This window comes from Mustela nivalis, assembly GCF_964662115.1.
Source record: "Mustela nivalis genome assembly, chromosome: 1".
NCBI classification, from domain to species: domain Eukaryota; kingdom Metazoa; phylum Chordata; class Mammalia; order Carnivora; family Mustelidae; genus Mustela; species Mustela nivalis.
Window position 1 is genome coordinate 39839132 of NC_139020.1, and position 17805 is coordinate 39856936.

Genomic DNA, 17805 nt, shown 5'->3' on the forward strand with positions numbered 1-17805 from the left:
AAAACAGAACAATATGCTCCCTCCACCCCATCACAGTGTTAATGACAATGAATTATGAGACTGTATTATCACTAGAATGTATGCTCCTTGAAGGTATAAATTTATTTTCTCTGATGTGTCCCCAGTAGCGAGGGTAGAATTAGGTATAGGATAGGGAGGGACTCAATAAAACTAGTTGATTGCATATTATGCAAATTTAACTAAGAACTTAAGGACATGGGCTTTTAAATGATCTGATTCCAACATTTAAATGAAGAGAGGTAAGAGACATTCACTGTACAGAGTATGCATATAAAACAATTGAAAGCAAGTAACATATTGAGAAGGAGTCAGATGGAAATCATGCCCTGCATTATCAAATGCACCAGATCACAAGTAGTCCTTTTCTACCACCTAGTTTTAGCTTTCACAGGGCTAGGTTGGTTACTCTGATCCCAGGAGCATCTTTGCATCATGACATACTGTATTACAGGTACATAATGCAGCTCGACTTACACATAGACAGAAAAAAATAGGAACTGTTAAGAGGAACATATTTTCCATTTGTTTGCATTTAATAAAAGTTTTGATGAGATTCTTTAGGAAAAGTAAAGATAGGCCTTTGATAGTTTCTTTATTAAACTGTAAGCAGAAGTATTGACTGATTTTTTAAGGTTCTTTCTACCATTTTAGTCCCAGGAATTACAGTTAAATACTTTATAAATTCATTAATTTTTTGTCAGACAGAAGTGAATAGGAGAAATATGTGTCCTTAAAACTATTTAAAACTAGTAAAAGGCTAGACAATTTTCAACTTCATTGCATTTTTTTCACCCCCAGTAGTGAATAAATATATAGCAAATCTTTGAAAAACCCAATAAAACATATGAAGTACAAATTAGGCCCTGGTCTTTCATAAATATTTCTAGAAGTAGAAAATTAAAATGTTTCCAATTAAAAGCATTTATTAGGTCAATTTAACTATATCACCTATGTGGTTTTTAAGGAAAAGAGCTATTTGTAGCCATAATGTGTATCTGATTTGACAAAATATATGCTTTTACATTGTCCATAAGGTCTAAGAATCCTATAGTGATATATATAGTTGAAAAATGAAACTCAATTAGTGAAATTCAATATTGGTATTTTGGAACTATGAAATATATGTTACTTTAAAAAATAAAATACAGGACGTTTGGCTGGCTCAGTTGGTAAAGCATGGGACTCCTGATCTTGGGGTCATGAGTTTGAGCCCCACGTTGGGTGCAGAGATTATGTAATTTAAAAAATACAAATGTTACTGACTCACAAAATGTACTTTCAAAAACTTTGAACAATTTTTTTGAAATTTATTTCTGAAAGTCACAGAGACAAAACTTTAAAAGTGACACATTTATACTAAGGATACATGCGTGAGCAAAAAAAAAAAAAAAAAGGTAAGCATGGGAATACAAAAATAAACATAGTAAATTTTAATCAATACAGTGTTCTGGATACAAGTAGAATACCACTAGGTAAGAGTTCTATTTACCTTCCAAGTCTAGGATAGTATGGATTGAGATAAATGGTTTAGGGCAGCTACTTCGCTATTCACAAGTTAATCAGTGCTGACCAGAAACTAAAGCAATTTAAGATTTTCAATGAAATTAGAGGATGGATCTTCTATTTAATGAATATGTTTTAAGGTGATCGGTACTCATTTAAAGGCAGTTGGGGCAAGTCAAACCACAGAGAGCCCTCACAAAGACTAAGCACCAAATGACGAAATGTTTGTGGCTTTCGTTTTGGGCCACTTTAAATTTTATTTTGTTTAAATGTGTTTTCCATTAACATTCACATACAAGTTCTTTCAGGCAAAAGTTTTAACATGGAACTTTCTGCTTGGAGATCTTGCCAACTGTTACAATAGTTTTTAAGCAATGAATACTTCACAACAATCCCAAGCCGATACTCATTGGTTACAATTGTAAGATGCAGAGCTTTTTCTTTAAAGTTTTCTGGTCCCCCAAAATTCAGTAGGGCCAAATGCATTAACTGGAAGTAGCATTTGTTTAAAAAAAAAAAAAAAAAAGTCTTAAAGATGATAATGAATAAAATAACTATTTAGGTTCTCATACACAATCTTTCTAAATTTTCACCCTGTAAGAAATGATTACAATGTCCTTCAGGCTTGCTATATGCCCCACATTATTAAACAAAACAAAACAAAACAAGGAATTTAACATTTCAACAAGCTAGTTAACTATTTACTGTAAGCATATAGTGAAATTCTGGAAGACATACTACCATACTTCAAGAAAACACTATTAACAGGTAAGCATGTGTTGAAGGCAGTTTATAAATGAAACATTACAAACCTTATGTTTATGCATACAACTTATAAAATAGAAAAAATTGCTATTTTTCCAATAGTATAGCATCACACTAACACTATATAGTTAAGATTGAAAGTTTCTGTACACACGTCCACTACAACTCCACAGCAGCATACGCCTTAGACATTTTCATTTGTTATCCAACATATGCCAGCCATGGTTTCACGGATTTGTACCAGTTTGAGCAGGCTAAAACAATCATTCTGCCTTATCTATTTAACTATGAGACAAAGTTAACCAGTTTCAGGGAACAAAAAGTTTCATAATCAGTAAACAAACATATTAAACCTCCACAACAGGATGGAAATGCTTCTAAGGACATGATATAATCCTAACAGGAGGTTGGATTATGCCCCTAGATAAAGTGTATGTGGGAATAGTTAGGAGCCTGGAGAAATACATTAAGACATATGGGACCTAAATGATCATCAAATCAGTAATAACTACTAGAAACTCAAATATGAATTATTGGCTTTTCTTGTGCAACGTCATCCAGTTTACTGGTTAGGACTACTCAAAACTGGTCTGCCACTGGGTGTCTGTTGTTAGTGCAAATTAATATTGAAATAGGGAACAGTCTGAATCACATGGGATTTTGAAAAATTAGAATGATTGTATATCTAACCTTATTTTTGTATTCTGAAAAATGCTATAAAACTCAATTATTTTCCTAGCTTCTTACATCTTCTACCATCTTAGATAATTCAAATTAAACATGGTTGCCTGCAAATTCTTTACTAGGGAAAGTAAAAGCACAGTACATTTTGGTTATGTTTTGCTGCTGGTCTCATATATGTGCTTTAGTAATGACAGCACTACTCCAGGCATTTATTGTGCTACTTTACATAACTAACCATGAGGAAAAACTCGTAGTTCGAATTTTGACAAGCAATTTTTTTTTTTTTGGTGGCAGGCTTATTTTAAAATAAAAACAAAACCCACATAAAAATCTAAAAATCAGATGGGCATTTTAACAACCTGAACTAGGAACTTAAAAGTCTGTAAAAGAAACAGACATGGGAAGCTGTTTCTAAAAAATATAACCTTTTTACTCACTTTGGCTTTTTTTTTAAATGAAGATTTGTGGTAAAATGACCTCAAAGAAAATTCCAAGTCACATAGGGCATTCATGTCACTGCTTTGTAATAGAAATATATTTTATAAGTATTTTAAACTTGAATGTTTTCAAGGAATTTAAGATTCTTTTTTAAAGCTCTAGTCCAAGTCTTCAGCTGTTTAGTTTTTAAAAATAGAATTTGGGTCTCCAATGGGAGAGTACATAACTGGGCTAAGCTACTTTGATGACCTTACAGGACAGTGAGGTTCACACAGAGATCATTTCCTGAACATGGTTGACCTTTAACAGAACTGATTATTTCCTCACCCAAACAGTTATGCAGGATACTGCCAGATCTCCACTACAAAAATCTTGCCAGTCTTTCTGGACAATTGTTTACCATCCATGTTTAAAAACCTTGTACCACCAGAGGCAAAGCACATAAAAGTGAAAATAAGTAAACTTATTTCTAGTCTATTTATCTAAAGCCTTATAAATCATATGAAAAAATTAATGTATAGAAAGTAATTTCCTTATTATCTGATGTCAGCCAAAAAGTAATTATTAGTTTTCTGTAAAAACAGGAAACTCAATCATAAAATGTCTGTTTAAATTAAAATGCCAATCTTGAAATCTTTTAACACCAAGACATTAAAAAAAAAAAAAAGCTTGCAAATTCAAGAGGATGCTTGAAAATAGTTATGGTTCAAAATTTGTTTATAGTAAGAGACTAAAATCATGTCACTGCAAAATTCCCCAGGGCTTTTGGCACCGACATTGAAAGAAAGATTTTAGTCTTTTGGTCACTTGAAGCTGCTACTAAATACAATAACCCTTAAAAAAGGTGAAAAAAGACAGTGAGGAACTGAAGGATAGATAGGTAACTACATCATATACACGCATAGTTTGAAATAAAGACAGTCATTTCTTCAAGGGATCTGAAGATATAAGAACAGTTTCCCACCATCCCTTCCTTTTTGAAGAGGATCCTCTAATCAGAAATAATTCCTTTAAGTTACTGTGAGTGGTGTTGCCTGGCAGCAGCTTCAATTTCCTAGGCTAGTGTTCAATCCAAGTAATTAAGTAATCTCACAAGGAATAATCATATATGGCAACAGGGTAAAAAAGCAGGGCAGTTCTTCCATGCACAAACATTTCAGGAGAAAAACCATCAATTTTAAAGATAACCATCAGGTTTCAGGTATCCTAGCACACTCTAAACCCTAAGTTTTGCTTTACACCATTGGTGACTAAAATTAACAAGTTTTGCAGTGAGGTTTTTTTTTTCATTTTTTTTTTTTTGTTTTTTGTTTTTTTTGTCTTTTTTTTTGCCTGCAACTATATACACATTGCAAAACTATTCTGCATCACATGATTTTAAATGAAATAAATATAAAAATGAACCACACAATCAACACATAACTTTAATACTCCACATTTATCTTGATCACAATGGTGGTAACCTCCTTGTCAACAATCTTGTGAGTTGAGGAGCTGATTCTCATTCTCATATCCATCAGGCAGATATGCTCTCCTCAGCTGGTCTGACTTAGGTATGGAGCCTCCATTCTTTACGTGGCGAGACAGGAAAGCACGGACTGCTGGGTGATCAGCCTTCTCAAGTGGGATGTTGGCTTCCAGGCACATTTTCACAAAGTCCTGGATAACACTGACTTTCTCTGTTTGCGCAGTACTGTTGCACTGAAGGGATGCAGTTAGGGGCCTCTGCTTCTTTCTTACATTCTGCTCTTCAAATTCTGCCTTCCTCTTGGTGTGAGTCTTTGACTTAAGGTGGTCACTAATGGCAGACTTGCGAACATGATTCAGAACCACATTGCAAGAAGTGCAGAAGAGTTTTCCTCCATCTTCGTGCAGCTCACCTCCAAACTCAGTGACTCGATCCAGAGGAGTCACATACAAAGCAGTCTTAGAACGGTTTCGGGCAGGTGGTGCTGTCACTACAAATCTTTCCATTCTGACTCTGAATAAGGTTCTTTCAAGACAAGAGAAACAAAAGTAAGTGTTAGAACAATAGTTCATTTGGGAAGTAATTAAAAAAAAACAAAAACAAACCAAACAGGTATAAACATTTCAAGATTTAAAGACATCAGAAAACTTAATTCAAATTTTGTCCATTAAGTCTTAACTAACTTGAAATATGTAAGGTACTCGTTATTAGTACCAGTAACTAGTTACTAGTAACAACTAGGTCCATTCCTTGAATTTGATGAAATTCAAATAAATTAGAACTATGAAAAATGAATTCCAACTAACTCCAATGTCACTCTCTTTTAGGAAAACCTAACCTGATGTCAATATTTAGGGTATTATATTATTCTCTTCAATTTAGATGTGTATTGAAATTGAAAAGATTTTACCTTCACAGTTCTAGGGCAACTGATTTTAGGAACACAATTATAGGCAACTGGGTACAAAGTTAGTTCAAACAGGTGGGCCACTACACTGGCCTAATTCTATATGAAGATTTGTTCTGAGAAGAAAAAAAGCAAAAACTGAAAAAGAACACAGACCAACTGCAATTAAAAAGCAGCAACAATCACATTAAATGTTAAAGCCAAGGTATAGAGTTCAAAGTCAGTCATTTTTCTATGTGTATATGCCTTCACTGAGTTTTCCCAAGCATGATAATCAACATATGCAAAGTACTTTTTCTAACTTTTCCCTTTTTTTCATCAAAGGCTAATACATTTGTTAATTATTTATTTCATTTTATTAACTAGTAAATTAGAACAAATCTAAGAAGTTAACACAGTGCCTAGTATATATGATAGGCGCTCAATCACAATTTGTTGATGGAAAAAGTAAATGATTATGTTTACTATTTTTCCAAGTATTTAACTCAGAAGCAGCTTAATAATTTCTTAATTTACCCTAATAACAAATTTCTCTGATCTTTGCCAAAATCATGACCTTACATTATGAACATTGAAAACTTGAGATACTCAACAAATGTTGTCAGTGACAACCATTTGTTCTCTGGAGCTGTGCCTTTGGGCTAAGCTCTCACATTAGCCTCTGTATATGAAATTAAAATGAATTTGATACAATTCAAGATGGAATGCTGTTCTCTATAACTATGTTAGAGAAAAATTCCCAAGTACATTCTCAACAACAATGCTTTAAAAGTGTAATCAGCAATAATGGAGTATTCTTTCAACCCAAACGAGAGAATTCATAATTGGGTTATAGGAAATCTCTCTCAAAAGAACTCTAAATTGCCAATGTGTTAAGACACCTGTGGACGTAACCTCAGAGACAGACTTAATGTTTCACAGAAATTCTGCAAAGTATGATAAAGTTTAAATACATTTCAATTATATTTTCTTTTCATTAACAAATTGTTCAGTGCTTGACTCTCATGTGCCAAATACTGTATTAGGCTATAGGTTTTCCTTTTTTTTGAAAATTTTCTTTATTTATTTGACAGAGAGAGAGATCACAAGTAGGTAGAGAGGCAGGCAGAGAGAGAGAGAGGAGGAAGCAGGCTCCCTGCCAAGCAGAAAGCCCAATGCGGGACTCGATCCCAGGACCCTGAGAGCATGACCTGAGCGAAGGCAGCGGCTTAACCCACTGAGCCACCCAGGCGCCCAGGCTATAGGTTTTCAATAGCAGACAAGACAGGTATGATTCCTGCCCCCCAAATTGTCAGCAATGAATTAACACTACACATGCTTGTACTTTCACTCAATGGTACGAAGTTTTTACTCCTATAGCAGAATCAGTCAAAATTATGATTATTTTGTTCTAAGCTAGTTACGAGAAACATTAAATATCTGTGCCCAGGAATACCTAAATCTTTCGATGTGAAAGTCGTCTCTCTTTAAATATTTAGCTTTCAAACTTTAAAACAATAAACATGTTCATTATACTCTGAAGCATAAAATGCTCAATCATTTGTGCTAATGTGAAAGGCCTATACATTCCAAGGTCCTGCAACTTCCCAAAATCTGTGTTACTGCAGAGGCGAATATCCACCCAGTAGAGGATGCTCGACTTTACGGAGACAGGAGTAACAAAAGTGTTTTCAACAGAAGGTCAAAATATTTTAAACGAGGAAGTTAAAAAGTTAAGAGCAGGAATTAGTCACCAAAAACGAAGCAGCAAATTATTTACTAGATCGAAATACACCTCGGAAGTTTTCAAGTTTTAAGTGTTTACCCGATCAGTTTCCAGTTTTCTTCGTCTTGATACTCAGTAGTGAAGGGTCTCCAGCGCAAACCCAAAGACGCTTGAAATCCTGGCACTTTCGTTTGTTCACACCCGGAGATGCCTTCAAATCAGTTTTTCAACAAGTGGTGATGGGGAAATAGTTTCTGGGCTTGCACCCTATTTTCCCTGCGGTGCCGGGAAGTCATGCCTTTACTGTAAAACATGAAAAACAAATGGAAAGAAAAAATGGGGGAGGGGGAGGGAACGAAGGGTAGATAAAAAGACGAGTAAGAACGACACAGCCACCACGGAGGTGTCTTTAAAACCGCTCCCTTTAGGTTAACTCCACACAACAAATCCGGGTTCCGACGTTTACCTCAACACTCAACCCAGTCCTTTCTCAGTTGTCCGCCCCGCTTTGCACCTCTCGCGCGCCCCAGGCCCCAGGGTTCGGGAGGGGGAGGGAAAGGCGGGGCGCGGGACGTTCCCGGCGTCTAGACTCCCTCCTCCCGCGCCCAGCTCAGCACGCTGGCGCCCCACAACCCCTGCCCCGCTAGCTGGGCAGGGCCGAGACCCAGCTGCCGGCCGTGGGCCTGAGAACTCGACAGCAGAGTTGGCGGCAGTCTCAGGGGAGGCGGCGGCAGACGCCTGGCGGAGGCGTCTGCTGTCAGGCTTCCCGTCTCCTCCCTCTTCCTCCCGCCGACAACGGCGCCCCGGCCCCGCCCCCGGCTCCCGCTTCAGGACGGAAGGCCCCGGGCCCAAAGCCCGCACTAACGGCCGGGCCCACCCTCGGCCTCCCTAGCTCCTCGGTACCGTAGGATCGGGGCCGCCGTTAGGGGAAGTGGACGAGACCCGGCCGAAAAGGAAAGGAGGAGGAAGAAAAAAAGGAGCAAGGGGGTGAGGGAGGAGGAAGACCCGTCGTCGCCGCCGCCGCCGTCGTCGCCGTTGCCCGATCGAGCCCCGCGGCGGCCGCCGTGTCCCCCGCCGCGCCCCGTCCTCTTGCGCCGCCTACGGCAAAGCTCGTAGGCGGTCCCCAGCAACCGCCGAGCAGCATTGACCAACAGACCGCGAGTCTATCAAACCGACGGCTGATTTGGCCAATGGGAATGGAAGGGTGGGCATGTGTATGATTGGCGGCTAGACTTCTCCAATGAAAACTGGGGGCGTGGGTGGGCGGAGCCGGAAGTAGAGCCAGCCGAGAGGCCCCTGTCCGGCTGGGGCGGAGGGAAGGGGGAGGGAACTAGAGGAGGAGGAGGTTAGCCGAGGCAGCTACAGCGGCGGCGGCGTAGGGGCTGGTACGCGCTGGGCGGCGAGAGCCTCATGGCGGAGGAAGAGAGCGATCAAGAGGCCGAACGCCTCGGAGAAGAGCTCGTGGCCATTGTGGAGTCCCCGCCAGGCCCTGTTGGGTTTAGAGCTGCGGGCGACGGTAGAGGTGGCGCTAGCGGCGGCAGCTGCGGTGTCGGCGGCTTTGGGATCAGCAGTCGGGATTACTGCCGACGCTTCTGTCAGGTGAGGCTCCCGTCGGCCGCCCGGACTTGTCACCCGGGTCCTGGGCCTCCTTGCGTCTCCTGCCCTTCTTGTTCTCGAATCAGGGCTGTGTCCGGTGTTCGCTCCCCCAGACCAACAAGGAGAGAGAGTGAAGCTCCCTTCTCCACCTATCCGGCTTGGGGTGGGGGGCAGGGAGCGGGACTGGGATGACCCGCGGGTTTAGGGTTGCTGAGAAAGTGAGAGTTTGTCAGGGGTAGAGGGACTAGAGGGAAGGAGGGTCAGCTGGCAGGAAGGCTGTGTACTGACATGCCTCCTCTGCTTCGAACAGACCCCCCTCTCTGCCCGAGGGTCCCGCCTTCTTGGGTTTCCTACCCAGTTCCTTCTCACCTCATTTGGAATCTCTGGCAACATTTCCTGCCTTCCCTTCTCCGCCCCTTGCCCCCCGTATTCTCCCCTTTTTCGGAGATGGGTGGCATGCCATCTCTCTACCGCCCCCTCTCCTGTCATCGCCACCCCTCCCCCTCTGCCAGGGTCTCCTGTCATCCCCTCCCGAGATCCCAGTGGGCCAGTTCTCCAGTCGGTTCAGGTGCTGACCCACTGTTACTTTTTTGGGAGGTGGGGTTAAGGCTGTGTGATTGTCATCTTACCTTGTCTTACCCTGGTTCCCCGACCTACGTACTCCCTTTTCTAATAAACGACTGGTAGAGAAAGTAGTTTTCCTTAAACTATTGCTCGGCTTATCTCACCACCCCCTTCCATGTTTTAAATTACAATGTATTTTATGTAGCTTGTAAAATACAATGTCCGGACGGTGACGGTAAATTATTTACTTGGTAATCTGCCACTACGATTTGATGTAGTTAGGAGTGTTTGACCGTAATCAAATATTAGAGCAACAAAGTACTTGTCTAGGGGTAAAATTTGTGTAATTTACATTCACATCTACATGTATATATAGTTTAAAATTTTCGTTCTCGTTCACAACACTCTTGTTTTGCAAACTGTTTTGTAATTTTTTTTTAACACTCCTTGAACACTCCATTCCCTTTTTAATTTGTTTGTTATCTTGGAGGTATAGGGTTCAAATCATGGCTCCACCACTTCCTAGTTTTGTTACCCCGTAACCTGAGTAACCTGTAAGTTAATCATTTTGTGCCTTAGTTTCCTCTTTTTCCAAATAGGGAGAGTAATTAAATGAGGGAATATGTAAAGGATTTGAATCTTTTACATATTAATTGAATTTAGCTTCATTTCATTGTGGTAACAAGTAGGAATAAAGTTAACAAGAAGTGGTTATTGTGTTTGCTGAAATTTGATATTATGCCTTTACAAGCATTGAAAGAAAAAGGACAGAGTTGACATTTTCAGGTAAGTTTTTAACATTTTAGCTTAAATAAAAAAAATTTTTTTTTTACTCCCTCCCACATCCATAGATAAGTTGGTTTGAAGGTGGAAATTGTCTTGGTATAAAGTGTGTCGATTTTCTTTGGCATTGTTCTCTATTTTTCTTGAAAAATTTTTTTTTTTTTTTTTTTTTTTTTGGTAATGGCTTTCACTGGATTTAGAGATCAGTGTCTTTACAGTACTTATTGTCTAACTGTGTATTTTATATGTAGAAACCATGTTACAGGTAGACTTTGTATCTATGTTATTTAAAATTTCTGAAAATTAGGTTACATTTGATTTTTTTAATATATTCAATGGCAGAAGGTCTTTTCATTTTTTTCTGTTTTGCTTTTATATCATTAATGAGCAACTTGGTTTTGGTTACATTTAGCTTTGTTAATTTACTTGATCAGATAACTGTTAATTTCTGTAGAATTTGAAATTTTGAGGGCGAGACATTTTTGTAAAACTTTTAACTACTCTTCTGTATCTTGAAATCAGTTTTAAGAACAAATTAGTAAATTTAGCCTGTGAAATACAGCATCTGAACAATGACAGTAAATTATTTTAAGAACAAATGAAGTTGATGGTTCTATAAAACTCTCCAGTACCTCCTAAATATCCAAGAAAATAAACTAAACAGGAAATACTTAACAAACTTTTATGTTATATTGCTAAGTTATGAGTTAAGTTATATTGAATACTTTCATGTTACCAACTTTTACCTGAAACGTCATTACATATTTTATAGTACTTCAGATTACCAGTAGATCTGTTCTTAGGGTTCCTGCCCTAGTTCTACCTTGCAGGTGAGCCTTGTGAAATTTTTTTTTTGTATTAAGACTTTAAGATGGAATAAAGGATTATCTGTATTAAGTTGAATTTTATCTGTTGATTAATATGATCCTAGTGTAGTAGTTCTGTTTTATTTGCCAGTAAGAGAAGCAGTGGATCATATAACTAATTCCCAAAGATTGTTTCTTTTTAAGCATTTGGTTTCCTAATGTTTACTAAGAATAATATTAAGTAACATATATTCATTAGTAAATTACTTAATCATGGGTAATCTATGAAATGGATAATATACACTTGGGTGGTTGACAGTTAACTAAATACATGAATTATACACAGAGCCTTGTGGTGTTGAGAAGAAAGGCTCCAATTTATCTTCCTTTCAGAGAGAAATATGAATCAAAATGTCTTGGCAGTTAGTTGTGTGGGTGAAGGGAGAGAGGAAGGAGCACTTAAAAAGAGAGCTTCTTGTGTCTTTTACCACAAGGAGAAGTAAAACAGAAGACAGTAGATAATATATGTGATAAATTATGCCTACACTCAGTACTTTAATGATATACTTTTCTATTTGAGAAGCAATACCAGTAATTATAAAATTTTAAACTAAGGGAATAGCCCCTGAGATTTCAGCTAATTTTGAGATGATGAATTTGAGATACTGAAAGTGCTGGTTTCCAAATAGTTACATGGTCTAATGCTGGACTAACTTTTTGTCACATCTCCCTGGGCTCTTATCTGTAGACTCTGAACAAATGCTTAAATAGAATTGGCCCTTAACTGATACTTCATTTGCTTTAAGGAGGGAAGGAGGGGGAAATACAATTTATATCGAGGGCCCACTAACTATTAAATCCTTCATATTGGTCTTATTATGCAAGTTACAAAATAGAAATTGAGGCCTAAACAAGTTAGCTTGTCTTAAGTTCCAGTAAGTGGGCAAGCCAGGATTTGAACCCAGCCTCAATTTCTACTGAAGTGCAAACTGAAATTACAAATAAATCCTCAGGGGACGCCTGGGTGGCTCAATATGTTGTCTCTGCCTTCAGTTCAGGTCATGATCCCTGGGTACTGGGATTGAGCCCCACATGGGGCTCCCTGCTCAGCTTCTCCCTCTCCCACTGCTGCTCCCCTTGGGGCTCCCCCTGCTTCTACTTTCTGTCAAGTAAGTAAATCATCTAAAAATTTTTCAAATACTTATAAAAGGAATTTTTTGGGGCAAGTTGTGTAAAGGGGAAAAGTAGTTACTGAAAGTACTCAGGGAGCATGGATGAAAAATTTTAAAAGTCCTCTTTCATTATGCCACAGTATAAAAAATATTTGAAGAAATAGGTAATTATCATTTCTCTGACTTCTTTGGTACTGTGAATTATTTCTCTAATATATGATGGTTGTAATAATTCAACTTACCTTGTTGTAGGTATATTGAATTGTTTTCATCATAAATTTATATACTAGCAAGTTAAGGTACTTTGTTCTTAGTTTAGTGCCAGAAAGAATATAGTGAGTAATAAAGAAATATTTCTGGAAATACTTTGATATGTTGATTAAAATAGATTTTTTTTTAAAGATTTTATTTATTTATTTGACAGACAAAGATCACAAGTAGGCAGAGAGGCAGGCAGAGAGAGAGGAGGAAGCAGTCTCCCCGCCTAGTTGAGAGCTCGATGCGGGGGCTCGATCCCAGCAGGACCCTGGGATCATGACCTGAGCTGAAGGCAGAGGCTTTAACCCACTGAGCCACCCAGGCGCTCCTAAAATAGATTTTAAATTGTTTTTTTTTTTTTACTACATTAGGGTTACTAGCCATCCCATGAGTATGTCATGAGTAGAAAAGGAGAGAATGAACCTGAAGTGCTCAGTACTCTGTGTGGCATGTAGATAAGATTAAATAGGTAGAAGCTATTAATATTTCTGTAGTGCAAAATCCTCTGATGGTTTAAGAGGGACAGGAGAGATAATCTAATCTGTAGATCATTTGTAGTTTGTATCCCACAATAAAATTTAGAGAAAATTTAGGAATGTTACATTTCTAAAATTCTGTTATTTAACTAGAAGACTCTGATGAAATACTAAATGATGTGCAGAAACAACTACATTTTCTCAGATTTTGTTTCTTCAGGGGACCTTCTTTAAGTCTGGAGTTATTTTTGTCTTCTTTGGGGGTTGCTATTGGCATAATGTGGGTAGGGGCCAGGGAGGCTGTTGAACATGCACAGGCAGCTCCAACAACGAAGAATTATCCGACCCAAAATACCAGTAGTGCCAATGTTGAGAAACCCCATTATAACCTTACTTTGAAACTCAGTGGATACTTTATGTCTGTAATACTGATACAAATGGCAAAAATACATTTTTAAAAATACATGCTAATGTTAGAGAAATTAAAATTTAAGCTTTTTTTTTAAAGTTTTATTTATTTAAGTAATCTCTACACACAACGTGGGGCTTAAACTCATGACCCTGAGATCAAGGGTTGTGTGCTCTTCCAACTGAACCAGCCAGGCGCCCCTAGAGAAATTAAAAAATTTAATTGTTTTTGGAAAATATGGTCTTTATTTTTTAGTCTTAATATAGAATTTACATAGTATTTATAGTTGAGTAGTTTCTTAGGGTATAAGAATACATTATTAACAATTCATGATATTAATTGGGATTATTTTTTATTTTGAATTTTTATAAATGTTTTATATGTATTTATTTTAAAAGGTCTTAAATATCAGGAATTGAATTTTGCTTCTAATAGAAACCTGACTTAAAGAGCTTAAACAGTTGTATACATTTATTTTTTATGTGAAAAGTCTTGAATGGATAGTATGGAAATGATATGGTGGCTTTATCATCATAGTGCCATCATTTGCTTTTTCTTATCAGTCATTGTTGTCTTATCTCAAGTTTGCCTCGTGACTCTAGATAATTGCTGGAGTTCCAGCCATCACATCTGAGTTCTAAGTAGTAGGAACAGGGTGTGTCTGGGTAAGACATACATTGCCTAAATCCTACTCAGTGACTTCAATTTCTACCTTGTTAGCTATCCCCATTTGAAAAAAAAAAAGTTAGGAATTTTTAATATTTTTTCATATTATTTTTCCTGATAAACACATGTCTGTGATTCTGCTAGTAAGAGAGAAGAAAACAAGGATATTAGGATATTAGGCTACCAGTCGTGTCTTGTCTCCGTGCCCCCACCCCCAGCTTATCATAAAAAGCTGCAGTCATACTCTGTCCCATTCTTAATCCACATATTCCCTGGAGGCAGTTACTTACAACTATTTTAGCTCTTAGGATTTTTACCTCCATGTTTATAATTTTTTTCCTCGTTAGGGATATGATCAGTTAGTCTAGTTGATGGTGAGGGTAGGGAGTACCTTACAGACTCACTCTTCAGTTTGTACACTTTGATTTTACTACCGCTCCCGACTTTCCTCTTTATTGCTTCCCTTCCTTCTAACCCCTTCCTCCTCTGCCCATTTCCCGAGCCTCTTAGAGTTCAGCCTTTCAGAGAATCCCGTTTCCATTGATCTGGTAGGGGAAGGGATCTAGGGGCCACTTTGAACATACTGTTTTTCACTCTCACCTCCACTTTTGAAGATACATGGTGTTTCAAATTCCTGAGATTTTCTGGTGTTCTTCAGTACAAATTAACTTGTTCCTGAATTCCCTCCCTCCTTTCTAAATAATAGCTATCTGAATGTTGTCATCTTTTCTCTTCATTGTTTTCCTCCTTGTGGGTTTAGGTCTTTTGAAACAAAAATATTTTTACTATTATTTCAGTGGATTTTTCAAGTGGGAGCAGAAATAAATGTGTGTTCAATCTGCCATATTTAAATAGAAATCTCAAATTCATTTTTCAGCTCAATAAAGAATAATAGACATGAAAGATGATGAAAAGGGAAAGAACTAAAACTAATTCAAAGTGATTAACTTACTTTTGAAAAGGAGTATCCTACTTCCTGTTGTACTTTGTAGTGAATATTCAGAGCTAGAAATAGTTTCATCACACAGATTTACTTTGTGCGTTCTTTTTGGCAAAATAATTTATATTACTAAATTGTAAATTAAAACTTCAGCTTTTTAAAAATGGTTTTCAAAATTTGACACATTTGGGACATTTGCAGTGTTCATAAAAGGTGAATTCCATGGAAACACATTAATTTATTATAATTAGGAAAAACAAAGCAAAGTGAATCCTAAATCTTGATGGCTATATTTGGGGAGCTAAATGCTTTGGTGCTGTTTTTGTTTAATGTGTTTTAAATTGACTTTCAGAATTGAATGGTACTTATTGTTCCTTATTGTTCCTTATGACATTATTTATGATAGCAAATCCTTGACAATAACTTTAATGACCAAAGTTAGGGGAATTGTTACATGTAGTGGAATCCTATTTCTCCTGAGAGACATATTTTTAAATATTTATTCAAATGGGAAACTGTTCATGCTGTAGTATCTACTGAAAAGGCATAGGAAAGAGTAATTCCATTTTTGAAAATAAAAAAGACTGAAAAGAAATATACCAAATTGTTAATAAATGGATAACTTCTTCATGATAAATTTATAGCTGAATTTGATTATTTTATTTATACTTATTAATTTTTTTATATTTTCTTGACTAAACCAACTATCTTTATAATCAGAGGAAAAATAAAAGTATAAAAAACACTTTATTTTTTACTCTTCCTACCTTCCTGTCTTATTTTCTGCGAATAAATGCTGTAAATGCCAGATTTCTTGAGTATGATAAGATGTGAACTCCTTGTTTACTAAGAGTATGTAACTTTAAAAAAAATGAATTGGTTATGTGAACTTACAAAGATCATTTTAGGTTAACCAATGAAACTAAATTTAAATAACTTCTTTTTACACAATCTTGCATTAAAAATATGTCCATATTGCTTTCTAATAACCACCCATCATACTGGCTTAAAAAAAGTTAATCTCAGTTTTAACTTTGTAGATAAAATGGTAGGAGAAAATATTTTTAAATGAAGTTCTTTGCTTTTAAGTATTTTAATGATACCATCATTTGCAGTTCTGCCAAACACAAGTGAGGCACCAGTTGTACTATTATTGTTGGCACTGAATCTTGATTTTTCTGCCAAAAAGTACTAAACTATACCTTAGTGATCACAAACAAAAAGAGAACTTTAATAAATTTAAGAAAGCTATGGTAAAATCAATGTCTGGTAAGTTATTTGAAAACATAAATAAGATCAGTAAACTATGGTTAATTGGTATACTATTTTAAGTGCATTAATATGCAGTGGTAAGAATAGTAAAACATTTAAAATCTAAACTAGTTTACTTAACGAAATATTAATTCTGGTTACATTGTAGTTATAGTAGTACCTCATCTAAATTAGAGAGTATTTTTAAGTTTTGTAATTTCCAATAAATCTAATACTAGATAGGTAACCTTTAGCCTTCATATAATATATATCACATTGATTTCTTAGCTCCCTATTTCTCTGACAGGTCAGCTCATTATTTCAGCATTATATTCTATTCACCATGGGTCTATTCCTAGTATGAGACCCAATCAATATCACCTGGTTAGAGCCGTGGTGGAATACCACTGACAAACTCAACGTGAGAGGAGTTCTGTCTGTATAATTTGTCACATACTATCCTAAAGTCTAGTACCCCGCACCAAACACTGTATCAAACACTGGGTACACTCAACTCTTCAAAGCAGAAGTGAGTATGAAAATAGCTGAAAGGCTTTTACATCTAGGCAGTAGGAAAAAAAGTCATTGATATTATAGTTGAAGCTTGTCAGTTATATAAGGCACTGGGTCTGTAGAAGTAAGCAAACAGGCATTGTTTTTGTGTACAATTATAACTTTGATTAGTTCTTCAAAGAATAGGTATATAATACAATAAAATAGGGCTTAATAAGACGCTTGCCTATTTTTGGATTCTTGGGCAAGTTGAGGTCTGCTGGGAGTTTTTGGTTTAGTTGAACATGTTGAACATGCCTTTGCCTTAGCCAAGAGGGATCTTAGAGATAGCTGAATTTATAGAATCCAGAGTGCTGAAGTGAGATCTGGTCATCCTAGCTATGTGGATGGATGGTATTTGAAGCCATGTGGATGAATGAGCTAACATGGGGAGACAATATGGAATGGCAAAAGAGGGAGGACTTAGAAATGAACCTTCAGCAACTCCACAGTTAAATTTCCTGTTAGAAAAGATTGAGTCTTCAAATGAAATCTGAGAAGGATTAGTTAAAGAGATTGGAGAATACCAAGTAACTATGGTATCAGAGAAGTCAATGGAAGAGAATGTTTCAGGATGGAGTGAATGGTACTTGACATTGAAAGCTATTGAGATCCAACCATTGAATTAACACAGAGAGGTCTTTGGTGATTTTAAGCAGAGCTGTTTTGACACAGTGATAGGAGCAGAAGTCAGAGTGGAGTAGTTTGAGGATGAGGTAAATCTACAAAAGAAAGAAGGGATAATCTATAAAATAAGATTCCAAAAAGGGAAGGAAGATTAAGATTCAAAGTACACATGGAGGGTTTGCTTTATGTAGGAGCTTTGGGGTAGCAGGAAAAG

The 17805-nt window shown here is 37.0% G+C and overlaps 2 protein-coding genes across 6 annotated transcripts in view; one reads left to right on the top strand and one right to left on the bottom strand.

Annotated features, from left to right (window-relative positions):
- Window positions 1–1743: 1743 nt before the first annotated feature.
- On the bottom strand, window positions 1744–8598 carry CGGBP1 (CGG triplet repeat binding protein 1). 3 transcript variants are annotated; one of them, XM_082744026.1, is made up of 3 exons: window positions 8395–8598; window positions 7591–7794; window positions 1744–5404 (listed from the first exon to the last, which is right to left on the bottom strand). In XM_082744026.1, exon 3 carries the CDS (start codon window positions 5383–5385, stop codon window positions 4882–4884), a length of 504 nt encoding a protein of 167 aa, XP_082600152.1. In that variant the 5' UTR covers window positions 5386–5404; window positions 7591–7794; window positions 8395–8598; the 3' UTR covers window positions 1744–4881. The 3 variants fall into 3 exon arrangements, with proteins under 3 accessions (XP_082600152.1, XP_082600154.1, XP_082600153.1); XM_082744028.1 differs by having other exon boundaries at window positions 8497–8588; XM_082744027.1 differs by lacking the exon at window positions 8395–8598 and adding an exon at window positions 7958–8313.
- Window positions 8599–8697: 99 nt separating this feature from the next.
- ZNF654 (zinc finger protein 654) overlaps window positions 8698–17805 on the top strand; it is a 78076-nt gene continuing 68968 nt past the window's right edge. For 2 of the 3 annotated variants that reach the window (XM_082743831.1, XM_082743829.1), the window contains exon 1: window positions 8718–9090. Coding sequence is in view for 2 of the 3 variants with exons in the window: in XM_082743829.1 (XP_082599955.1) it covers window positions 8902–9090 (189 nt within the window). In the remaining variant the exon portion in view is untranslated. Of the gene's footprint in view, window positions 9091–17805 lie in introns of all 3 variants that reach the window. The other variant, XM_082743830.1, reaches the window with a different exon arrangement.